Source organism: Corylus avellana, chromosome 6, assembly GCF_965113065.1.
Source record: "Corylus avellana chromosome 6, dhCorAvel1.hap1.2, whole genome shotgun sequence".
Classification (NCBI taxonomy): domain Eukaryota; kingdom Viridiplantae; phylum Streptophyta; class Magnoliopsida; order Fagales; family Betulaceae; genus Corylus; species Corylus avellana.
Window position 1 is genome coordinate 24383793 of NC_142495.1, and position 26737 is coordinate 24410529.

At 36.5% G+C, this 26737-nt stretch overlaps 3 protein-coding genes, 2 long non-coding RNA genes and 1 pseudogene across 5 annotated transcripts; 2 read left to right on the forward strand and 4 right to left on the reverse strand.

Annotated features, from left to right (window-relative positions):
* Window positions 1-4020: 4020 nt before the first annotated feature.
* Window positions 4021-16229, reverse strand: LOC132188036 (monocopper oxidase-like protein SKU5; annotated as a pseudogene).
* Window positions 8782-9229, forward strand: LOC148585061 (uncharacterized). Its single transcript, XR_015912732.1, has 2 exons — window positions 8782-8859; window positions 9011-9229. It is a non-coding gene; the product is annotated as an uncharacterized LOC148585061 (long non-coding RNA).
* Window positions 13833-15267, forward strand: LOC132180069 (uncharacterized). The gene is made up of 3 exons (XR_015912731.1): window positions 13833-13918; window positions 14150-14222; window positions 15114-15267. It is a non-coding gene; the product is annotated as an uncharacterized LOC132180069 (long non-coding RNA).
* A 2326-nt stretch (window positions 16230-18555) lies between the features above and the next one.
* On the reverse strand, window positions 18556-21568 carry LOC148585062 (monocopper oxidase-like protein SKU5). The gene is made up of 5 exons (XM_088517683.1): window positions 20960-21568; window positions 20830-20863; window positions 19745-20105; window positions 18922-19299; window positions 18556-18817 (listed from the first exon to the last, which is right to left on the reverse strand). Exons 1-5 carry the CDS (start codon window positions 21566-21568, stop codon window positions 18556-18558), a joined length of 1644 nt encoding a protein of 547 aa, XP_088373809.1.
* Window positions 21569-23831: 2263 nt separating this feature from the next.
* On the reverse strand, window positions 23832-24907 carry LOC148585063 (uncharacterized). Its single transcript, XM_088517684.1, has 2 exons — window positions 24513-24907; window positions 23832-24267 (listed from the first exon to the last, which is right to left on the reverse strand). Exons 1-2 carry the CDS (start codon window positions 24905-24907, stop codon window positions 23832-23834), a joined length of 831 nt encoding a protein of 276 aa, XP_088373810.1.
* A 575-nt stretch (window positions 24908-25482) lies between these two features.
* On the reverse strand, window positions 25483-26403 carry LOC148585064 (uncharacterized). The gene has a single exon (XM_088517685.1). The coding sequence runs from the start codon at window positions 26401-26403 to the stop codon at window positions 25483-25485; it is 921 nt and encodes a 306-aa protein (XP_088373811.1).
* Between the last annotated feature and the right edge of the window lie 334 nt (window positions 26404-26737).

The window sequence follows — 26737 nt, forward strand, 5'->3', positions numbered from 1 at the left end:
TATATGGTGATCACCTCCTTAATTAATTATTTTCTGCTTAATTAAGGTCTCAGCTCTTTGGAGAAACGGGTGGGGGTGTGTAACTCCATACCCCATTGAGTAATGAATTAAGTAATCCTCACAAGATTGCGACGCTTAAATAAGAAAAAAGTTGTATTAATTTGACGCTTCCAAAGTTTGTTACGTGCACGTCTGAGGCTAATTTGGTCTACAAAATTATCAAGGAGATCGAAGCATGCAAGGAGTATACATAATAAGTTAACTCTGTTTTCAATTTTCATGATATATATATAATTTTCTCTTTGAAAATAGAGGCGTGGAAAATGAATGAATTCCCAACACTATCAAATTATCAATTAGGAATTGTGAAAAATGTTGAATGAAACTGACAATTAAGACACGCATGCATAGATGTTTGTGACCCCACAACATGTGTTTTTCTTTTTGGCTATTTTATGGATTTTAAAAGAATAGGGAAAATTGTTAATTAATTAAATCAGTAGTTTCCATTTGACAAATAATTTATTGAGTTTTTTTTGTTTTTTTTTTAATAACTCGAGCTTTTGTGAAGAAATAGGCTTTCAGAACGTGATTTTGGAGGGTGATGTAAACGTAGTGGTGGAAGCAATCTGTTCTAAGGAAAGAAACATTCATGTTTCTTTCCTTAGAACAGATTGTTTCCATTTGGCTCGATATGGGCATAAATACATATTCTTAAATCTCTCAGAGAGGATGGAAGTGTCTACACATTGGACGAGATGCTAATACAGCAGCCCATCGGCTTGCTCAAATGGCAAAACGTTCTTTCATGGATAAAGTTTGGTCGGAGGATATTTCAGATTATATTCGTAATGTAATTTTGATGGAGCAATCTGCTAGCTCTATCTTTGATTTTATTTTATTAATGATAATCTTAGTCTATTATTCAAAAAAAAAAAAAAAAAAGTGACAAATTCCGACTATTTTTCCAACGAGAACACTATAAAATTAAAAATTTACTTTAAAAAACCTAAAAGTGAAAAAAAAAAAAAAAAAATTAAAGATTTTTTTTTTTTACAATTTTATTTGGATAAATTTGTAATTTCATAATAACCCGTCGAAAAAGTGTCTGAGTTTTGTACCAAAAAAGTTATTTGTCACATAAAAGTACCACAAGGAGTGATTTGTTATTTTTAATTAAAAATTTAGAGAGATATTTGTGAAAGAATCAAACTCCGAGGACCCATTTAGCAATTTTACCTCTTAGTATATGTATCGTGTGTGGGAAAAGAATGATTCTCAAACCATTCCCAACAAGTTACAACGTACGTACACCAGAATGGTAGCAAATTTAATGATATATTCTGTTACTTATTCTATTAGAAGTGTACAATGTTAAATTCGGAATATCATTTGTCCTTTCTATATCAATTAATTAATAATATTATTAATCACATATAACTTAACGAGCATTAGTTAATATTAATGGTTAAACGGGAAACCTGCCGGCCTGACTCCAAATTAATCTATAATTAAGCATGCATTGGCTTTATTAGCGTAGCTCATATCTTCATTTTCTTTAGAAAAAGTACAGAATACCAACTCCCCCAGCTATATATAGTTAGATTAATACACCTTATTAATTTCCTAATCTTTCATCAAGTAAATATCTAGCTAGCCTATAATCACTTTCCAAAAAATCAAAATAAATATTTAATAGTTAAAATAGATCACGATTTGTTCTATTTCTTATGTAATAATAATATTTACACATAATATCAAATCATATCCTAAAATATCTCAGATCATAAGTTAATGACAGATTAAAAATCAAATCAACTCCATGATTACAATCATATAATTAAAGACCACCCACCGTAAAATAATCTTAGAACCCACATTTTTATTCTATAACTATTTCATAATGGACAAAAATTTTCTTCAAACTGGTTTGGAGGAAATATTCTTAAACCCGTGTAAAATAGTGTCAAGTGTCTATAAACATTTAAAAGACACATTAAATTTAGTCTAAGTTAGTAAACTGCTATTAATGAGGTTAAGAATTTAATGTACATTTTAAATGTTTATAGACACTTGTTACTATTTTACATGGGTTTGAGGATATTTCCTTTAAACCAGTTTAGAGGAAATTTTTGTCCTTTTATAATACTGATGTGAAAAAAAAAATTTATGGATTGATTAGAACGGTCATAGTAACATTATGAAATAATTGTGAAATAAAAATGTAGTATATAGCATTATTCCCCTTCTAACTCTTGTTTTTCTTCTCTTTTTTTAGTATAAATCAAGATATTATTAAGTGAGTGGTAATTTAAGAGGTACGAGAAACTTTATATATATATATATATATATTTCATAAAAAAAAAAAAAAAAAAAATGTAACACTCTATTCCTAATAATACCCTAGAGGATGTTGGGCTTTAGTTGGGTCCAATACTGTGCATTTTAAAGCAAGGGAGTCCATTAAGTTGGGCCAAAATTATAACTTGTAATGAATATGCTTTGAAAATTTTATTTTTCATTTTCATTTTAGAAATAAACTCTGGTTTAACGGTTTAGAGCAATTAGTTAATAATTTGGTATGTGGTGGAGTAGGAATCCCTACAAAGCCAGCCACTCGTGGAAAGTTTTTCAAAATTATTTTCTACAACTATTTTACAATTTTATTTCCAACAAAATTATTTTAAGACAACGCGAAATAAACACCAGAATATAAAAAAGTATTTCTCTCAAACTAATTAATGGTCTAGGCAAACAAAAACGTTATATTTTTTTTAAAAAAATATATATAGAAAAATGGTTGGGTTGGGTGACCAAACACAACCACGTTGATCACTGGGAGTGCATGGCTCATAGCCACCCCTTGACAGAAGGATGACTCGTGTCCACTTCGGTTATAATGAGTGAAGCTACTCCCAATAGAGGAATGACTTTCGGCCTTCATAAAGGGATGGCTCGCGGCCTCCCCTAACAGAGCAGGTGGCTCGTAGCGAACCCGATAAGTCATGAGCTGGGTGGTTAAGCTTTGTCACTAGAATTAGAAAAAAAAAAAGAAAAAAGCTATGTCACTAGCTCAACCACTTTTTTTTGTTTAATTCTTTTTTTCTTTTATCGAAGGGGCGTGATTATATTTTCACTGTCGTTCATGTTATCTATTTAATGGAAATGTTGACAAAGGTCTTGATTTTAGAATGAGCCCAAAGTCAAATTAAATAAGAACAAAGGTCTTAAAGTTAAAATTGCCAAAAGTACACGGATCTTAACGTAATTCCCCTAATCTTAATTAGCGTGCACTTTTTTCCACATTTCTCATTTGCATCCTAATTAATATCTCATTCAATTAAAATATTAGTTAGCCTTCAAATTACTACCCAATTGACAATGTTCTTCAAGCTTTTAATTGTGATAATGTATCTCCTAAACTACCAAAAAATTGACAATATCCTCCAAGACCAGCAAAAAGACAAAAAATGACCATAATTTTTTTTTTTTCAATAAGATAACAATAAATTTGAAAAACAAAAGAAAAAGATTATTATTTTTTATTTAAGAAACAAAATGAAAAATTTTAAATTCCATACCTTGGCTTTTTATTTTAATTATTTTTAGCTTTTTTTTTTTGAATTTTTTTATTTTTATTTTAAGGGTACTTTTGTTATTAAGGAATATTGACAAATTTTGATAGTTTGAGTGACATTGTCACCTGAGTGGTAATTTGAGGAGTGCATAGACTTTACGTTAATTTTGAATTACAGTACCATGCAAGTGGTGTGCACAAGAAATAATGTACAAATAATATTTTCTAATAGACGACATTCCTTTTTGCAATAACACTTTTGGAATATTGGCTAATTACCTTATTATTCCTTACATTGTCGAGTTTGGGGATATATATATATATATATATATTGGCTTTCATCTATAAATATAAATTGCCCATAGACTCACTTGATTGTAGATAGAAGTACAAGAATTATTTCAAAGGAAACTTGCAAAAGTTATTGTGCCGCCGGTAATTCATTAAGACTCCTGCTGTTGATGAATGTAGAGAAATGCAAGAATGAAAATCATGGCCTTTTGAAGCCTACCAACAAGCAAGAGACGAAAGATTGAAATTAGTGAAAATGAAAAGAAATACTATTAATTAGTTAATTACAACCCCAATTTTTTTTTTTTTTTTTAATTACCATGCTATTTGTGGAGATGATGCACTAGTCGACGGAATGGGTACGGGTGAAGGAGTAGGAACTAAATTAGCAAATTTTTCTGTAAACAAAGTTGTATGAAAGAATGACGTTTAAAATTTCTCTAAAAGTAAAAGTTAAAAGAGACGGAGAAAGAAAATAACCACAAAGAAGAAGGTTTTCTGGGGCGGCCACTCCTTGGCGGGGTTTGGATCTCAAGTAGAGTTCTTGGCCTAAGAACCAATTTTTCAGGAGCTGTGATTTCAAGTTCCACATCCCAGGGTTATCAAGATATGCATAAACTGCACTCCACCTTCCAGGGTACACCTAAACATATGTATGCATCCAGATTAGATTAATCAAATGGAGTTAAAAGGAGATCCTATTAACAAACTCTACGATCGCCTGCAGGAGAAACAAAAAAAGAAGAAGAGAAAGTAACAAGGTAGAACAACCAGAGTAGAGAGAGAGGACCTGAACAGTTGAACGAACAACAAGGTTGAAAAGGTTGTAAGTAGAGCGCGATTTAGGCGACCATTCCCCTTCACAAATGCTAAAGATAATCAAATCAACAAACCGCATCAAACAAAGCATCAATTATGGCATGAACTAGTCATTCAAATCAATGTGAGCACATTTAGTGAATGACCTGCCTGCCCAGTGGCGGAATTAAGATTTTTTTTTTGGGGTCCAAACTTGCGTAAATAAATAAATATAGAGATATGTTATTCTTCCGTTTCTCATCCATTTCTTTTTTTCAAATTCATCATTGGGTCCATGGATCTTACAGATTCAATGATAAATTTTTTTATTAAAAAAAAATGATGAAAATAGATGAGAGAAGAAAAAATAGCATTTTCCATTAGTATATAGAGGCATATTGTTTCTCTATATGTGAGTGCCCACGCTGTGTGTTTATGTAAAAGAAAAACATAAGTCTTAAATTTAATTTCATGTTAATTCATAAGTCATATGCATGGGTGGTTAGAAACTACATATATATTTGGCAAGGTCAGAGTTGTAAGCGTTTTAAAAAAGTTTGGGGTTGCCAAACAACCTAGGTACAACCCTGCCTGCAGGGATGGAGGCTGAGATTGGTATAAGTAGGGGTCAAGGGCCAAAAAATTTAGTGGGTAAAAGCCAATAAGCCCAAAAAAAAAAAAAAAAACATTACCTTATAATTTTTTTTGAGAACAAAGAAAGAGAGAGAGAGAGAGAGAGAGAGTTTATTTGAATTGGAAGTGAAGGAAACAGAGGGAAGGCATTTGAGAGGTGATCAAGCTCCGTGTGCCGCTGTGTTTCTCTTTCTTTTGCTCTGTCTCTCTGTGTTGGATGTTATCTTGGGGATATATAAATAGCTGAGCTTGTTTGTTTGGTGCTTTTTGATTTGCTAGGTTTTGTTTTGGGGGTGGTTGGAGCCACCCCATGTTTGTCCAAAGGGTTGCTCCCCCAGTTTTTTTTATTTTTTTATTTTTTTATTTTTATTTTTTTTTATTTTGTATTTTTAATTAATATATGGACACGTTTCAATTTTTTAATGGTGCTAACGTGGTTTTCTGTCAAATTTTGGACGGAATTTAGACGGAGGTACCATTTCCGTTTTTTGCCATTAACCAGGTACCATTTGTTATACGAATTGAAATCGATGGGACAAAAAATAAAGTTGTTAAACCACATGGGACTGAAAGGTATTTAACCCTTAAAAAAATTTCCTCGTGTTGGGGGGCCATGGCCTATACCGGGCCCCCCTATTCCTCCGTCCCTGCCTGGTTTCTATCCTATTGAACCCAAGACATGTTTGTTCATGTCACTAGGCTTCTAAAAGTGAATGCAGTTGCTTTGTTAAGAAAAGTTAGCAACAACAACTTTAGTGTCGTTGATCCCTAACTAGTTACATATCATCACTGAAAGTTTGGTACCAAATTTCTTGGAGTGTGTCATGCATGCATGGTCTGTAAAGGACGACTAGGGGGAAATTAAGAAGCATACCCGACAAGATAAAAGTCGAAACCATTGAGGTGCCAAGCATCCATAACCTCTAGATCACTCTTAAACACCAGTTTTATCCATCCTTTGTGGTTTCCACTTGCAACAAAAGCTCCCATGGACTCAATGTTGGTAGAATTAGTTGAAAATGCATCAACCACGTAAACTCCGGACCCATTGAGTAAGTTGTCCGCCAATTTCAATGGGGTGTTCGGCGTCAGGTAGGACACATTGTTGACAGTGTAGCGAGGTGCACCATCAATCTCGGCTGCTGATGCCCGAAGAATGAAGGTTTGTGATATTATCACGTTCGTTACGTTGAAGGTTCCTTGTGGGTTTGGCCTTGCGTCACCAGTGGTCATGTTCCATCTTCACAACAAAAAAAGGCATAAAAGAATGGCCTTGTAAAAAGCTTAGTAGAGAATACCGATGTGATTTCTTAAATAAAATCATATCTATTTGAATCTTAATCAATTCATTAATGGAAATGTTATGTGCTAAAATTTTACAAGTTCCTTGCAAATTGATTTGATAATTCACATAATACTAATTATTACGCCACCCACTAAACAATTCAATTTAGAAAAAGTACACATGCCCTCATCAAAAATTAAGACCTAATTTGTAATGTCCCCCAAAGCTAAAGATTGCATCCCCCCCCCCCCCCCCCCCTCCCCCCCCTCTCCCAAACTACCAACGTACTCATTTTCTCCAGCATAAAGACAAAAATGACTACAAACAAATAACATTTAAAACTAAAAACAAAAAAAGGTGGAAGAGGGTAGCTCGGCCACCCATTTTGGCTAAACCATCCCAAGGCCATGGGTATAGTTCGATCACCCCAAAATGGCCATTAAGGGTGTTTAGATGATAGTTTGGGCACACTTTTTTTTTTTTTTTTGCCATTTGGGGGTGTTCATGAGGTGGTTCGACCACCCCGCCACCTTTTTTTTTTTTTTTTTAATTTTTATTTATTTTTTTTCATTTAGGGGTATTCAGATGATGGTTTGGCCACTTTTTTTTTTTTTTTTTGCCATTTGGGGATGTTCATAAATTAGTTTGGCCACCCCTTATGTACCCCATAACCGTTTGAATAAAAATTGTAATATCCCCAATGATTTACTTGTTTCTCAATGTTATGTAATATAATAAGAGTAGTAAAAATGTTACCTAATAGATTTAGCTTGACTGATGGAGAATTCCATATCAAATGGGTCAGGCCCAATTGGAAGAGGCCCACTAGGAAGTGTGGTGGAGTTATCATAGTGTAGCACACCAACGCCCACAAGCCCGCTCAACTCAATGAAATTATTATACATTTTAGGAGTTGCCACCATGAAATAATCTACCGTGCTTTGATCGGCTATGACAAGAACAGTGTACGACTACCCAACATCCACATCAAGAGAATCCAACCTAATTTGATTGGTGTAAGATCCTTCTGTTTCAACCAACATCATTCGATGATATTGAATTCTGAAATTGAAGCTCCACGCCACACCCACATTCGATATCCTCAACCTGTAACTCTTCCCAGTATTCCAATTTGTCAACACAATTTAAGGTCACGTGTAATAAGGTTGTCTTATTGAACTATAATAGGCCACTTATGATTGTAAACTCCACTGGACCACCGGCTCGAGGAGATATTCGAACAATCTAAGTACCCGAATAACCTCTCACATGATCAGGTTGCCCTAAGATTATTCGGATCCCACATAGTTGAACAGGTATTCGGACAATTTGAGCAGGTGAGACCCGAACAACCTTAGTATCAATAACTCATTGAAGTGTCGCCATTGGAAGACCTGATTGGACCAAACGAAAATTTTCCATTTGTACCTTGTGTGACAGCAAAGGACTCGTGGGTTTTTGCAAGAGGATCCAAATATGAGCAATTGCCATTCATCAGCATTCTATCAGGGGGACTGTTGTAAGCTGTAAGCTTGGTGTTCATCATGGACCTCACATCCTGTCACATTTTGTAGCAACCCAGATTTTTAAAGTCTTATTTTAGAAATATTAAATTGATGCTATGATTATATTAATATTCATATTAGGTAATGGCATTTACTTTGAGGTTGAGATATTTATTGATGATATTAGGTAATAATATTTATTCTTGAGGAATTTATTAGATCTTATGAATATTATTGGAATGAATATTGATTTGAGGTTATTATATCATGATGATGATTTTATTTTGATTATTTTATTGGGAGATTTAAGAGATATGATAATTGATGATTGATTGGTATAATTTAGAGTATGATTGTAATAATTGGTGATTGATTTTATGAGTAAAGAATTTGTGGGATTCAGATTATTAAGGGAAATTAGGTGAGAATAATATTTAATATTTTATTAGATTTGTTTTTAATAAATTGGAGTGAAACCTAACTTTCACGCCTACTTTTCCCCAATTTTCTCACCTGCTCCCACTTTTTCTTTCTCTTTTAGTCCTTCCTTATTTAAATGCCTCATTCATACAAAAGAGAGAAGAGAAACCGAGAGTGAGATGGGAAATTTAAGACAGAGAGCTAAAGAGGAAGAAAGAAAGTTTAGGAGAGAGAGAGAGAGAGAGAGAGAGAGAGAGAAAGTCAGTAAAGGGATTGTTATGGGTATGGACCAACTGCAGCAGAACGGGTTTCAAGTAATTACCTTTGATGATCCATTCATGTAATCCACTGTAAGTATTCTTACTTACTGAGTATGATATTGATATCCAATAATACGGATTTTTGTGGTTTTATAACTTGTCTAGCATTTTGCTATATATGATTCAACAATGATTTATATTGTCGGAAATCAATTGACTCACTACTTCACAGTTTTTGTAGTGTTTGCAGGAATGGAAAATCAAGGTAATTATGCAGTTGTGATTAGAGATTCATATTGAGATGTACAGAGATTCCAAGTTGGTTAAGTTTTGTCTAGAGTTTAGACTGTCGGATAGATTTGTATAAATGCCTTGTACGACATAGCTTTGGGTATTTTTGTATAAAGAAAAGTATTTTAACAGTATTTTTTTTGTATTGATAATTACAGTTTTTCCGCTATATGAGATTGTTACAAAAATTTTGGTATCAGAGCAAAGGTTATAAGGTTCTGGCAGACTTTTCAAAAAAAAATAAAAAAAAATAAAATAAATTTGGGGTTAATGGGAAGCCACATTCCGGCCAAATAGAGTATGTATTTTTGAGTGGTCTCTAATAAATGATGCATGGGCATTTTCTAAGGGATAATTTTTTGGTTATTAAAAAAAAAAAAAAAAAAAATCATCTTAGTGTGATTAATTTGGAGGATTTTATTATTGTGATTAAGTTAATGACGAAGATGAATTTTTATTTTATAGATAGGTTGTGATCTATAGTATCTGCCTAATTGGATTTGCGGCAACTTTCTAGAGTATCGATTGATAAGGGTATATTTTAAGGTGTCTCGAGGATTTAGAAAAGATTATTGATCATGATTTAAAAATCGTATGATGATTTTATAGATTTAGGTTGCGAGCTAATTTGTTAAATTAATTTGGTGACAAAATGGTTTTATTGATTTAGGTTGTGAGACAAATTGTGTAAGTGACTTAGTAACGAATGGTCTTATGGATGTCGGTTGATTCTTGAACTGAATTAATGATATAAGAGTTTATATGAGTTTTTGGTAATGGCTAAGGTTTGGTCGATGACAATAATGATACTATGATTGATGTTATAATATAGGGATTGATGAATAAGGATTACGTAGTGGCATGAAGTGAATGCCTAAGTATTGCAGGGATAAATGCAAATAAGGTATACCCTAGAATCTATAAGATATTTTGAGATATAAAGTTGTGGTTTAAGGATTTTGATATTTTCAAATGATTGTGATGACTTTAAGGTACAATTCACGAAATCTTTGAGGTGATTCTTAGAATTTGAGGTGCTAGGTTTTCTGTAATTGAGGTAAATTATATTGAAGTGATGCTTAAAGTTTTGAGGATGAATTAGTGCTCCTAGGTTGTGGATAATATTTAAATTTTGAGGCATTAGTGGATATGAAATTATGAGAAATTTTAATTACATGCCAAAACTTTTGATATAATTTTTCTTTTACTAAGTAAAGATAATGGATTATTATTCTTGAGGTAAATTGAAGCATAAAGGTAAGAGTTGAAAGACAATATAATATAGTGATATAATATAGTGACATGATCTAAATTTTCTCTTATAAGATATATGTTCAATGATATTAAAGTATTTTAGAGGTTGATAACATGTGATGGTGCATACTTAGATGTTTTATGGAGTGATTAACTTTTTAAACAGATTGTTTGTTTAAAAGAAGTTATTATAATGACAGGATGATTATATAATGAATATTGAATGAGTACTGAATGATTACGAAAAGAAATGTTTGGAGAACAAGCTCCTTATAATATTACATACCAGTGTCCATCAAAAAAAAAAAAAAAAGAAATTTGTTGCATAAAGAGACATGTGGTAATGATGAGCAGATGATTCCTCAGAGCTGCTCCAGGAAGATTATTTCTGCATAGAGAAAACCTAGTATGAGCAGAATCATATATATTTATATAATTGAATTACCAAAGGGAATATTTATTTCTAATGAGGTACCTGACTAGAGCGTGTGCGGAGAGACTTGCAACACCCCTGAACATCGACCCGGAGTTTTTCGTGCTGTCGCTGGAGACGTTCGGTATTCTTCTCCATTTCTAGCATCTTTGGTCCCAAGTATTCTGCGTAAGATAACATCATCTTTTTCAGCTGAGTATTCTCCTGCTTCAAATCCACGTGTTTTCGTTTGTAGTATTTGAGCAGTCGCTGTAAGACCCCGATTTGGTTTCTTGAGACTTTCAGCTCAACATTTCTGGCACTCAAACGTTGTGCCATGTCAGAAACTGAAGCAGCACCTTGGATACTGAATGCCAATGAATTATTAATAGCATCAGTATCCGACCTATCAGCTAAGAACGTTTGATCCCGTGGAATTACGAAACCTTTGGCCACTGCTACAGCAGTAGAATCATGGAGCATGACAGAATCGTGAATAGTGATAGGACGATTGTCAAAGACAAAAGTTGGCTGCCATACATCAGGATAGGTAGCAAGTTCATTAGGGTGTGCAACAGGTACAACGGGAGGTATAGCAGGCACTTCAGGAGAAATAGCAGGCACGTCCAGTTACACGTTAGGCATAACAATAGATTGTGTTGCAGGAGCAACATTCAAATCGATGTTGTTAACGGATGATGATGATGCTCCCATATTTAGGAGAGTAAGGAAAAATAGTTGAGAATACGAAGAATTTGGGAGAGATGAAGTATTGAGAAGAGACTGAGCGTCAGAAACTGAAGAGAATTTTTTTTGAAGTTTCTGGAAGTAGCAGACGAGTGGCTTTAAAGAAATTTTTTCACTTCAAGTGGAATAAACAGTAAACAACAAAGCGTTAGGCGACCTCAGGCCGCGAAGGATTTTTGTCAAAAGATCCCGTTGCAGTAGGATCTTGTCTCCTGTCATAAATTCGACTGAGCTCATTTTTCAAACCCACTGTTCAATCAACGACTTCAAATACCATGCGTGGGCAACTGAATGAATTGTCATGCCAACGCGCACCACGCGCTCGTTCATTACCAGAAATCTTTCCTATAAATTCCCACCTCTTTCTCCATTGCAACACATGCCTTCTGATCATACCCCTTCGCCTGAAATCTTCTGTTAATAGCCTTCCATACAATGAAAGCTCGACTTTTCTCCCAGTTGAGCGTATCCTCAAGAGAGAAAAAAAAAAAAAAAATGCAGCATCACGACTTGATTCACAAACCCAACACCTTATACTCTCAAAAACCATTGAAGCAAGATTATCGTTGATCATGTCCTGAGGAAGCAAGATTATCCTTGATCATGCTTCTCAGGCTAAATATCTCTCTTTTCTTCTCAGTCTCCATAAATGACAGAAGAGAGAGAGCATCCGATGTGGGTATTTTGAAAGTCTCACATACATGCCATGTCCTGAAATGCTTTTCAAATCTTCATTTCTAGAAAGCAACAGGACTATCTTTCTCTCTTTTCTCTTCTTGACCTTGCAAGACCCAAGGGAGAGAAATTATAGCATGTGTACTTTGGAACTTCCAGCCTGGAAACTTACCCATATCCTACTTTGCTTGCTTATCAATTTCATCTCTAGAACGCAGCAAGCACAATATGTATTAGTCAAGAATGGATGAGAATCTTACATTTGATGTAATCGTGTATTTCGTTTGAGTTGAAATCATAATTACGAGTTTCTATTGTTGAGTTATGATTTATCAAGTAAAGATGTAGTACTGAAAGATTTTCGCTGATATTGTAGCATCAACACAAAAGTTGGGATGAGAAAATAGAAACGGTTGTGTATTTAGAATGAATCGAATTATGATGACACTTCTGAGGTATATTCATGTAATGATGTTTGAATGTTGGTGCTATTTACTTTTACAGGTTTATGATGGTGAGAAGTTAATAATTATTAGAGCATCATATTAAAATTTCGTATGCATGATTTGGAATACTGAGATACTAAAGAGAATATAGGCAGGAATGATTTTTACACCTTTTTGATAAATTGATTAAATTAGATCGAGAAAATTATTGCAGGCTTGAAATGAGGACTATGATGTTGGAGGTATAAACTATTGATCACATGATTTATTAATTTGATGTTTAAACCTTGATTGTAGACTGTTGATGAATAACTCGATTGTTGTTATTGAGGTTGGAAAGAAACAATGGAAAAGATTTTGAGGTAAGATTTTAGTGTGAACTGATGAACGATTGCATAAATCGAAGCTTTAGAACGTGAATAAAAATTTACTCTTAGAAGAAGGAGATGAAATTCCAACATGATAAAAGCGAATATTGAAGAGTAGGCTCTGATGAATGATTGCAAGGAATATTTTAAATCTAAATCGCTCAATTTGAAGATTGGACGATAATATTATAGACTTTAATTTCGAGGACGAAATTTCAATAAGGAGGGAAGATTGTAGTGCCCCAGATTTTAAAAGTCTTATTTTAGATATATTTATTTGATGATGATTAGGTAATGGCATTTATTCTTGAGGAATTTATTAGATTATATGATATTGATTCGAGATTATATCTATTATTTTATTGGGTGATTTAAGAGAAATGATAATTGATGATCGATTTATAGAATTTGGAGTATGATTTTAATAGTTGGTGATTGATTAAATGAGGACAATAGACTAATTATTTTTAAAATGCGAGTTAACCTGCAATAATTGCTCATAATCACCTTATCTTTCTCTTTTCATTTATTATTATTTGTTACTATTTTTCCCCACATCCTTGCCGACCAACCCACCTAATTCTTATTTTTTTATTCTTCTCATTTCCCCATTTTTCTTCACAGCAGCCCCACACCCACTCATTACTCCTTCCATTTTTTCTTCCTTCCCTCTTTTACCACACAGCTTTTGAACTTTTCTTTTAATTTTCTTTGACTTCACCTACTCCCATTTCTTATTACTTAACGGAGAAGAAGAAACAATAAGATAGAGAGAGGGAGTTTTACGGATGTAAAAAGGAGAAGACAGAGGGAGAAAGAATGTTGCAATAGAGTGAGAGATAGACAAAGTAGCATGAGAAAAACAAAGCGGGTGAGATGCTGAGGGGGGAGAAACAGAGATTTAAAGGATGACCAAAAGAGAAATTCACAGAATAACAAAGATAGGTTCTTCAAAGGTAAAATTCTTCTTCCTTTAGCTATGGGTATTTGATTTTAAGTTGAGTAATAGGCCTTAGATGAGAACCTTTTTGATTTAATCATGATGATATTGGGTGGTTTCACTCTTGAGAATTTTGAATTAGTAGTGGGAGTTGATTCTCTATTTTAATGGGTTAACTTCCCTAAAGGAGTAGACTGGAGTTAATTGATTCTCGTGAATTGTTATTAATTTAGTTGTGAATAAACAGAGTGGAACAACAAGATATTTTTTCAAGATGATTAATTAGCAATTTAAAGACTGCTCATAGCTTCAGTCTAGAGGTAAGTAAATTCACTACCCCTTCTAAAATTACTTCATGTCATGCTATTTATTCATTCTTTAGTAAATTGTAAATGATTATTTTATTTACGTATTATGAAGTTATGTTGCATGCATGAAGGATTTCTAAAAGAATTATCTAGAAAGTTTCTATTTATTTAAACGCTTTCTAAATACAACAAGTTTATATTTGAAAAGGTTTTCAATTTGAGAAATGATGATGATTATAAGAAAGAAAAATGATGATAAACCCTCCTACATGTTGCCCTAAGATGCATCAAAAGAAGTACAAAGAAAAGTACAAGAGATGAGATAAATGTTTATGAAATGAGGGCACATGTATGGAGGAGAGTATTTTTGGCCCCAAGATAAGTAAGAATGAGAAAGAGTTCGGTACCGATACTCGGATGGAGGCGAAACCACTGAAGGAGGCTATGCCAGAAGGTGGTATTCCATCAACTAGACCGTTGAGTGCACCAAGAAAGAGTTAATTGACGGTCGGGCATGGCTGTGGCCACAGTTCAGTGCCATGGTCACAAGGACCCGCAACCCTCGTGCACAGGGGTAATAGTGTACATGGGCCTTATTATGAGAAAATGATACTATATTTTCAACGAAGATATGCTAAGATGATTTACAAAGATTATTTATAATGATGCATTATGATGATGATTTATAAAGATGATTTACAACGATGATCTATTACTAGATGTAATAGTATGTATATGTTACGGGAGATGCAACCGTACGTACATATATTATTATGGCTGGATGTATATTTATTTGTGAAAACGATTTTCAAAACTGAGAACAAGGAGTAAAACTATTTATGGTTGTGGATTTTACTTGCTGGGCCCCCTTTGGGCTCATTCAGTTTTATTTCTTGTTTTCAGGTAGAAAGGATGCTGGAATAGGAGGCCGGAATGGGGTGGGAATAATTATTAATTTTCAAAGTCTTTTCATATAAGTTATTGTAATGATATGATATTCCGCAACTAAAATCTAATGTTTTCTAATTTCGCTTGTAATAAAATCTCTTGAATAATGTTTTACGCATTTATTGTATCCTTTAAAATCAAGTACTCTGATAGACCTTATAGATCTTTGCAAGAACTTTTGTTGTAAAAGAAGAAAAGTGGCAAACTCAGCCTTAACGAGCTGGGGATGTTACACATTTTATGTGCGAACATATATATGTGCATATCCACAAGAATAGCTAGACTCCTTATATTAATTAAATTTAGACCGTTGAAAAAAATATGTTAATGTATTGTTGGTAAAAACTGTTGACCGTTTATCTCCCCGATATGGTTCCTAGAGAAGATGGTGAAGTGGAATTACCTTGTAACTTGTTGAATATCAATCACCAATAAGAAGATCAAAGTCTGCTTGAGGTTTGGGAAAGGGCACCGAGATGACTTGGTGGTTGTTAACTCGAATTGGGCCAAAGCCACCCCCAGCTTTATGGAAGTTGATGGAGGGAAAATAGAAGAAGCTCCCGATTTGGTCCTTCGCCTGGAACACATAACTCCAGTTCTTACCGGCTGGAATTGGGCAGTTGGTGTCGGAGACTCCATCTTGCCACGAATTCAATCTTTGTTGTATGCCATTCCTGCACCCACTAACAAGTTATGTTCTTTCCTCCCTTTTTGAAAGAAATGGGAGTCTCCTTTTACCAGGTTATGAGTAACGGCTCATCCATATCATTGAAGACGTTGACATGGATATTATCGTTGGTGGTTGCATTGATAAGTGGTCCAGGGAACATCCCATTGATGGTGATAATCTGTATATATGTTTGAAACACAAAAATTCAGATGGTAATTAACAATTTTAGCTATGGCCTCTTTCCCATGGGTGTGTGGAGAAAGATAATTAGTTTATACCGATTGGGCTGTAGAAACTGGCTTGATAGTGTTGTCGATTTGGATGTGCCATTCCAGAAAAATATCAGCACCAGAGGTTACCCAAACAAGAGTTGATGAACAATAATCACTACCCCACGCCATTGCATGCATAGCCTTTTTTTTCCTGTGATTTTCTTATTTCTTTCCCGGCCCTTCACACTTAGGAGTCTGGTTGTTCAAATAGCCATAGCTTTCCAAGTTGGTTTTGATGAAAAAATTTATTAACATAAATAAATAAATAAGAGAGTTGGGAAGCTTTGAGGGAGCACAAAGAGCCAAGCATATATATAAAAACATGAAAAGAAAGAACTCTACTTTGTATGAATCAAAAAACCAATGGGAAATTTTGGAATAATTAAGATTCAAATTAATCATCTTTTGGTTCTTGCGGCCTTGTTTTACTCGTTACTTAAGAGGAGGCTGTGGGCCTACCATAATTTCTATGTTATTCAAGTAGCCTAATAGTAGATGATCTCAATCCTAGAGTATTACTACAGCTTTTATTACAATCTTTTTGCGAACTAACATGGTAATCTACATTTTATGGAAATGAGTGTCACGTGACGGTCCACATTTCAGTAACTAACATGATAAGTAGGGGTGTCAATTCGTGTTCGCTTATTAGGTTTGAGTTGTGTGGAAACATGGGTATAAGACTATAATTCAAGCATAAACCAACCCATTAAATTAAAGAAGTCAAATTCCTCAATCCCGACCTGTTAATATTATGTTCGATTTGTGTCGGATTCACGAGTTATATAAAAAATTGTCAACCATAAATGTTGCATGTTGAGTTCAAATCATGTTGAGGCATGCGTATAAAACTATACAAGTCAACCACAACCTATCCCATTTATTTAAATGAGTCAAACTCTTCAACTCTAATCCGTTAATTTCATGTCAACAATTACCAACCTTAGTGGTAAGTATCACATAGACTACGGCATCCATTTGTAAACATAGTAATTAAGTATCAATTGGACTATCGGATGGCTATCCACATTTCAATAACTAATTCAATAAGTGTGATATGAATTGTAACGCGAGCAACTTATAATAAAAGATGTAACGCCTCTACAGCTAGTGGCAAAGCCACTTGAGGTTTTGCGGATGCCGCAAAGCTTTTTTTTTTTTTTAAAAAAAAAAGAAATTGCTATTTTCCTACCCAAGTTCCACACGGCACCCACAAAAAAAAAAAAAGAAAAAAAAAATTATCTTCTACTTATGCAAGTTACCACTAGGCACCCTCAAAAAAATTTAGCGACACCCCTAATATCAATTGTGTGGCTCCGCCACTGTCTACGTCGTCAAAAAAATAAATAAAATGATGTTTTCAAACATCACATTCTCATAAATATAAATGTGGGGAGAATATTAAATTTCGTGAACCAAATGGCACGTTGATTTAATGTCGCATATTGATTAGAAAATATATAGCTAAAGCTTCGACTCATCTTAATTAAGCAAGCACTTATGTTTTTTTATGCAAAATCTTTAGTTGAAATGAGATTCTAATGTTCAGGCCTTTGGGACATTATTGGTAGACAATTTCTACAAATCATTCATGTTTTCTTATTTGTTCATCAATTAAAACGAGATGAAGAAGTCTAGCTGCTCTAATGCTCTGGATATTATTGCACACCAATTTGTTTGTGGTTGGATAAAGGTCCAACCTAATTGGAATGATAATTAGAATTCCCAGCTCTAGTAACTTATAATAATGTATTTCATTAGCTCAATTGAAGCAACTCATGCCATATTCTTCTAGAAAATCCACATTAATAAATGATAACTATATCGGTAGGTATAATTTAGTTCAGAAAAAAAGTAAAGGAAGCATGCATGGTATTCTCATTGCTCGTTCATGATCCGGTGTAGAACACTTTCTAAATAATAAAACTAAAAATAACAATATTATTATTATTATAGAGTAAACTTAGGGTGACATGCATTGCGACATTAGTACAAGACAAAATGAGGGAATACAATTGTTTTGCGTAGCCGTTATTGCATCAAGAAGGATAAGAAGAAGAGAAATGATTGATGTTAATAATTTGCCTATATTTTTCTCATATTGTCCTACAAATTCAATAGATTAACCATTAGATTTGTGGGATTCACCATTGACTTATGTGGAATCTACATAAGTTTACAAATCTAATAATTAATTTGTCAGATGAGATGAAAAAAATGTAGAAAAAATATTGACACCAATAATTTCTCTAAGAAGAATGGTCCTAATAGTAGTCAGTGTCATGTCCACGGAGCAGGAGATGGAGATGGAGATGGAGATAGAGATACAGATGGTGCACCAGTTGGAGGATGAGATTCATCAAATATACCTGAAATAGTCAATAAAAGTCAAAAACTTTTTGTCATTCAAACAAAAACTAGTGAATTGCCAGGTAAGCTAGCTAGTGTTAAATCACTAACCACAGAGAAGGAGGTTGCCAGGTGGCGGGCGCTCTTTGGCAGGACTAGGATCATTATCATGAACTCTGATGTAGAGTTCTTGACCTAAGTACAAATGTTTGGTGAGCTGTGACCTGAGGTTCCACATTCCTGGGTTATCAAGGAATGCATACATCGTCGTCCATCCTCCTGGGTACACTTGTACGGTGGATCGGACCATAGGATCTACCAGGTTGTAAGTGCTCTGCAACCCTAGGCTCCATTTTCCCTTCCCAAACCTAAACAAACATTTATGATTGTTGGTGAAATAAAATCATTTCAAAATAACATTACAACACTGTCACGTCAACCCAGTTATATGATATGTTGGACATGTACTTACCTGAAAACATGAAAGCCGAAACCATCGAAATGCCAAGAATCCATAACATCCAAACTGTTTTTAAGAACAAGTTGTATCCATCCCTTGTGATTCCCAGTAACAACGGACACTCCATATGTGGCGGCGGCATTGACAGCTTTGGTCAAAAATTGATCGAGTTTGTACACATTAGTCCTATTCACAAACTGATCGGCAAGTTTAAGTGGGGTGTCCGGAGTGTAATAAGACACATTGTTGATAACATAACGTAATTGTGGTACGCCATTGACAGTGTCAACCTTTGTGCCTTGGAGAATGAAGGTTTGAGATAGGGTCACATTTGTTACATTGAAGGTTCCTTGTGGGTTGGGCCTTGCAGCTCCTGCGGTCAGGTTCCACCTACGCATTAGATGTTAAGTAATGGTCAGTCACTTAAAACACGTCATATCAATCGGTGTGACATTAGTATAATAAATTGATGTGAAGAATAGTATTATTCAAAAAGTTATGATTGCAAAATAGAATTCAGAGGATAGTGGATGGTTGATAGCCGCCCCCTTGTCCTGCTATTCATTGGCTGTAAGTATGGTTCAAAAATGACTCATGTTGTATCAACTAATATGGTATGGTTTAAGTGGTGTAAGTCACTTAAAATACGTCATGTCAGTCGGTGCGACATAAGTGTGATAAATTGATGTGAAGAATAACATTATTCGAAAAGTTATATTTGCAAAATTGGATTGAGTGGACAAAAATGGAATTCTACGTATAATTTTCCAATTGTTAAAGATCTCAATTTGTTTATTTTAGGCTTTTAGAAAGACAGGTGAAAACATCATTTTACCTAATGAATTTAGTTTGATCAAATGAAAAATCCAGATCATTTGGGTCAGGCCCACTGGGCAAAAGCCCATTTACTTGTGTATTTGAATTGGAGTAGTTTAGCACCCCAACACCCACAAGGCTTTTAAAATCATCAGAGTTGATGAGTTTAGGAGCTGCCACATTGTAATAATCTGCATCGTTTTGATCGGCTATGACAAGAACAGAGTAGGACTGGCCAACGTGCACGTCCAGGGAATCCAATGTGATCTGATTGGTGTAAGACCCTTCTGTTTCAACCAACAACATTTTATGGTTTTGTATTCTGAAATTGAAACTCATCGCATTCCCCACATTTGATATCCTGAACCTGTACGTCTTCCCTACATCACATACAATTAAAACTCAATGCATAGTTTTTCATGGAATAGAATCCGGCCACCTCCAATGGGAATAGGATACTCTCCAGTCCATTTTAGACTGGAGAATATCCAGTTAATAGTCAGGATCTCTTTAAAAGATTTTGAGGCCATAAATAGGCCATAAGTAGTGGTGATCTAGAGTAAGACTATTTACTAAACTCTTTCACAACTGTTGTAAGCCGTTGGATCTACACTCGCTAAAAAATAAATAAAAAATAAAAAAAATGTTGTATAGAAATTGTATACTAAAAACAAGCACATTAATTAACGTCATTTTTTTTATAAAAAAAAAGTGTGTTGAGTCTCACTTATTGATAGAGAATTTAAGTACAATTTTGAGGAAAAAAAAATGTTAGAATATTAATTAGAATTTTATTTCTTATCAGTTTAAAGCTATTTACAGGTCAAATCGAATCATTTATTAAAGTTTATTGAGTAAATATTGCATTTACTAAATGAAGAGAGACCTGATAAGAATTACATAGCTTTGACCCAAAAGCAAATTAAGGATCGATTATCTCATAAAGAAATGTATTAATTTCTATAATTATTGTCGATCCTCCATGGGAGATAAGTTGTGATGTGGCATTTTCAATATATTTTTTTTTTTTTTGAGAAAGTAGGCTTTTTATTAGAAATCACTAAGCTAGAGCAAATTGCTCTAGCAAAATTTGCTCATGAATACATTCAGGAGGCTCACTCCAAACATTATCAATTCCCTGTTTGACAGCAAATTATGAAAGAAAGTACGCCACTTGGTTCCCAGCTCGCTTCACAAAGCCCATATGCCATTGAGTGAACTGCTGCAACTTCACCTTCATATTAGCCACCATATGCCCCAAACGACTCTCAGCAGGCTCCTCACTATTGACTGCGTTAATAACATTCTTTGCATCTCCTTCCAGCTGAACATGTGTAAGACCCAGCTCACAACACGCCTCTATAGCCAAGAAAGCTGCCATGGATTCAGCTGTAGCCGGTGACAGATTTTCTTCATGCGAAATACATCGGGCTTCAATCAAATGACCTTGCGAATCTCGGATCACGATACCACAGCCCACTCGGCCAGTATTACTGTCAAGGGCAGCATCCCAGTTTGCTTTCGCCCATCCCTGTCCTGGAGCCACCCATCGAACCGGACCTCCATCTTCCTGTTCCGGATGAGAAACAGACATGCATTCCTGGGCTTCCTTGAATTCCTCCCTAGCACGAAAAGCCAACTGTAACAGAATTGTGGGATGCGAATATGCCCCACAATGCAAAACTTCATTCCGCCTCATCCAGATACGTCGAGCTAGTCCAGCAAAGAGTGCCATCTCCTCTGATGTGCTTTTCTGAAACATATCCTCCACCACTTCCAGAAAATTTGGACCTTCATAGTGGCTCTTTTGGAATTTTGCAAGGCCAATGCCCCATACATCCATTGCCGCTAGACACTGCCAAAGAACATGAAAACTAGTTTCCACCATAAATCCGCACACAGGACATACGGGATCCTGAATTACTTTCCACTTCAGCAAATTTTCCCTGGTGGGTAAAATGTCATGACAAGCCTGTCAAAGAAAGTTTTTCTCCGCATTCGGAATAGCCAAATCCCAAATTTTCCTTCAGACATCAGAGGAGCCCCTGGTAGATGAATTCTCGGCCAATGCCATATCACCACTCTCAACTTGCATATGGTAGGCACTTTTGACAGAGAACAAACCATTGGCTGTCCCACGCCAAATCAACTTATCTGGCTGATTTGTCCTGCTGATGGGGATGGAAAGAATAATTTGGACCTCCTCCTTTGAGAAAATACGCTCCAACTTTGGCAAATTCCACCCATGCAAGTCCTCATCAATGAGCTCCCGCACAATCGCATCCGGCTCAAGTTCTCGTATTGGGGAGACCACCCGGAAGGTAGATGGATTTGGGATCCATCTATCCTTCCAAACACGAACCGTGGATCCATTGCCAATGTGCCATACCAAGCCCTCTTTGAGAACTTTACTAGCATCTTGAATACTCCTCCACGCAAACAACGGTCTCCCACCCACGCTAGCCTCCAAGATAGAGCCATTTGGATAGTACTTTGCTTGCATAATTTTCGCCACGAGACTGTTCGGGTATTTCCACAATCGCCACCCTTGTTTAGCCAACAATGCCTTATTGAAAAAAGTGAAGTCCCTAAAACCCATACCACCTTCTGCTTTTGTCTTCCCCATCTTTTTCCAACCCATCCAATATATTCGGTGTCCTCCTTCTTGGTTACCCCACCAAAATTTTTTCATTTGGGAGTTGATCTCCGCACAGAGGCCTTTTGGTAATAGAAATAGACTCATGCAATAAGAGGGGATCGCCTGAATTACCGCCTTGAGCAAAATTTCCTTACCCGCTTGGGATAGGAATTTCAGCTTCCAGTCCTGCAACCTCCTCCAAACCCGATCAATGATGCCTTTAAAAGCCGTTCGACGAGATTTTCCAACCAAAGCTGGAAGTCCCAGATAGGTATCATACCTCTGCGTGGCCGGTATCCCGGCATTCCCCAATATAGCTTGCTGTTCTTCTAAAGGCGTAATTTTACTAAAAAATATAGAGGTTTTATTGCTGTTTAACCGTTGACCCGACGCAGATTCATATAATCGGAGAATATTCGTAAGGCTTTCCCACTGTGTAATATTAGCTCTATAAAACAGGAGACTATCATCCGCAAAGAGGAGGTGGCTTATCTGAGGGCCCCTTGAGGAAATAGGAATCCCCGTCAAAACACCCTTCCCATTGGCGTTAACAATCATATTACTCAGGGATTCTGCACATAAAATAAACAGATATGGAGAGATAGGGTCCCATTGACGTAGTCCCCTCTTTGGAATAATTCTCCCACAGGGATTCCCATTCACTACTACTGCATATTCGACCGTTGTAACACACATCATAACTAATTGGATCCATCTCGGAGCAAAGCCCAGACGACACATAACAGCCTCCAAAAATCTCCATTCAACCCGGTCGTAGGCTTTGCTCATGTCCAATTTTACTGCCATGTATCCCTTTTTTCCTTGCATCCGGGAGTGAATCGTATGTAACGTCTCATACGCCACCAAGACGTTATCAGTAATAAGTCTCCTTGGTATAAACGCACTTTGAACAGGTGATATAACATGGGGCAAAACCTTTTTTAGCCTATTAGCAAGCACTTTAGATATTATTTTGTACGCTACATTACACAAGCTAATTGGGCGGAATTCAGATACACAAGTGGGCTTATGAACTTTCGGAATAAGAGCGATATTCGTCGACTTCAAAAAAGAAGGCATCATACCCGAATTAAGTGTGCTAAGAATGGCTTGACATAGATCATCCCCCACCGTGCTCCAATTAGTTTGATAAAAACCTGCAGGAAAACCATCAGGCCCAAGGGCCTTAAGAGGGGCCATCTGAAATAAGGCTATCTTGATTTCCTCCACTGTAAATGGTTTTAATAATTCATTATTCATCTCCGTTGTTACCTTGCTCTCCACATATTGAATACAGGGGTCCATATCTCCAATAGGGTCAGAATTAAACAATTCTGAAAAATAACGAATAAATCCCAATTGAACCTCCTTCGTCGTTACACATTGACTACCATTAGCATCAATAATAGTCTGAATCTGGTTTATTTTTCCTGCGAGCATTGGCACATGCATGGTAAACTCGAGTGTTTCAGTCCCCGCCCCGCAGCCACTCTAATTTAGCACGTTGTCGCCATATGAGGTTCTCTTGATCAAGCAATTTTTGTAAATCACGCCGGACGGCCTGCATCTCAGACCCACTCCCGATTTCATCATCATCTTGTAGAGCAATTAAACGTGTCCTTAAAGAATTTATGGGCTGTTGAGTTGTTTCACGATGACAACGCTGCCACCTCACCAGACCTTGACAGCATCTTTCAAATTTGGTGTGCAGCATATCCCACACATTCCCTTCCCCAACCAGCATTGACCAATTTTCCTTAATAACATCAATGAACTCAGCATTCAACCGCCATTTATCCTCATACCTGAAGCATCCTCCCCCCCCCCAACGTCTCCAATTTTCTTCCATCAAGCTCAATATAAGAGGAGTGTGATCCGAACAAGCACCACCTCGACTAAAATTTCTGCCAACGGGAAAAAATCCATCCATGCAGCGTTTGCAACCCCCCTATCCAGCCTTACTTTTGTAAAGTCACTGCCATCCCGACAATTATTCCACGTGAACTTGGGGCCAGAAAATCCCAAATCCGTCAATTCACAAAATTCCAGCGTTTGTTGGAATGCTAGCATTTGACTACTAGGTCGCCCCCTTCCACCCCACTTCTCCGATTGCACCGTTATCTCATTAAAATATCCGATACAGACCTACGGTATTGGGGCTAGGCTAGCAAGATGCTTCAACAAAGGCCAGGCTTCGTGTCTTTTAGAGACCTCCGGATTACCATAAAAGCCAGTGAACTTCCATGGTTTCTCAAAATCTATACTTCGAATCACACCATTAATATGACGTTGACTAAAGTTCTGAATTTCCACCGAAGCCCCATCTCCCCAAAGCAATGCCAAGCCTCCGCTTTTACCCACACAATCGACAGCAAGCATATTCGGTAACTCTAATTTTTTCCGGATAACCTCCATGCGATCACGACATAGCTTGGTCTCCATGAGAAAGACCAAAAAGGGATGTTTTTGCCTCACCAACCGGTGAAGATCGCGAACTGTCCGAGGGTTCCCAAGCCCTCGGCAGTTCCAGCTTAAAATCTTCATTGCGGTCGGCAGGGCTGTTGCACAGCCGCCGCCAACCCCAAACCATTATGACTTTCAATCTGCCCACTTAATTTCCGACTTTTCATGGAATTTTTTTGTACCCCCTGGACATCTCTGCGCTTCCTTGGTCCGATAGCTTCACATTCATCTTGAGCTTTCCACTTCCAGGTCACCACTTCTTTCCCAGAATGTTTTGAACCGGACGTCCCTGCTTTTGTGGCTTGCATGGTCTTTTCCACCTCAGAGATAACTGGGCCAGTAAATGATGACCTTTGTTTCCCATTCGAACCACCCAGGCCCAGTGAGACGGGCCCTTTGGGAAACCCCGCTCCAGGAGAGCCCGAGAGTATATCAGTGGCGCTCACTGACGAGAGCTTTCTATGATTTGAATTTGCTTCCATCCAGGGATTCCAGAAATCACGCCCTTCTTGATGAGGAGATCGTGTAGATTCACTGAATCCGTCTGAATTCAACAAACCACCATCCGTCATCTTCTTTCCGTAACAGTAGGCCTTCGAATCTTTCCTGTACGCGCCCAGACCTGGATCACCGCCTGTGGAACCGTACTTTCCATTTCAAGAATTAGGGTTCCTTGCCCCCCTGTTCTCATCGCCGCCGCCCTCCGCCCCCACCCCCACCGATTCAACACCAGATTTGTTTTGATTTTCCTCCGACTGTTCTTCCCAATCTTTCCTCGATTTCTTTCCCTTCCCCGGAGAGGAGTGTTCACGGTGTAACCCATGCCAGTTTTGTGATCTCTCTATTTTTCGAGTAGGTGATGCAGCCCTTAGCCATGGGCCATACTGGGTTTTATCTCTATGACGAAATACACTCTTTTGAGCACAACCGCCTCTGCCATGCCTGATGGCTCCACATGAGAAGCAAAATTTTGGAAGACGTTCAAATTCGAACGTAATCCAAAATATTTGTCCCTGGATATTAATTTTCCGGCCACATGGGAGTGGTTTTGTTAGATCAAGAACAATCTTCACCCGAAGAAAGTCACCCCATCCAATGCCTTCGTCGTCCGTATCAACTGCCTCCACTACCCCAATTGTTTCTCCAATTTTCCTGCCTATCTCCATCCCCATGCATCCTAGTGGAAGGTTATTCATTCTAATCCAGAAAGCTGCTTTTTCGAACGTGTATTTTAATGCCGGTGTGGTACCATCAAAGTCCTCCACAAGGAAAAGACTCTCTTCAAAAACCCAAGGGCGCCCCTCCAATAATCGCACCTTATCTCTAGGATCAGTAAAGTCTATTAGGAACAAATTTTCCCCGAGTACTCTGAAAGCCAGATTCCCAAACGGTTTCCACCATTTCATGAGGGTCATTCGGATAGTTTCTTTGCTCACTAACCGATCTGCAATCACTTTTCCAACAACGCAAGCACGACCTCTGGACACTACCCCTTCCAAATCTGTCTGTTGAATATTCACCTCTATATCTTCATCTTCAGTCAGTGATAGATTAGCCCATGGTAGGTCATCTGCCATCTTAAAAACCTTTCACAGGTTTGAAACCTTGAAAAACTTTTCCTCCTCTGCTAGTTGAAACTAGTAAGGAAACGTTCATCAACACCGAGATTTATCGAAAATATTTCATGCGTGAAAACAAACTTGTCAAGAGAAAACCAACCAGCAAAACTCCGATCTTTCCCTAGTGGCCTCAATGGACAACAGGTAGCGCCACCTCAAAGGCTACACCCCCCATTGTTCTCACTAGTTTCTGGGAAATCGGCGTTTTCAATATATATATATATATATGGTGATCACCTCCTTAATTAATTATTTTCTGCTTAAATTTTTTGCTTAATTAAGGTCTGATCAG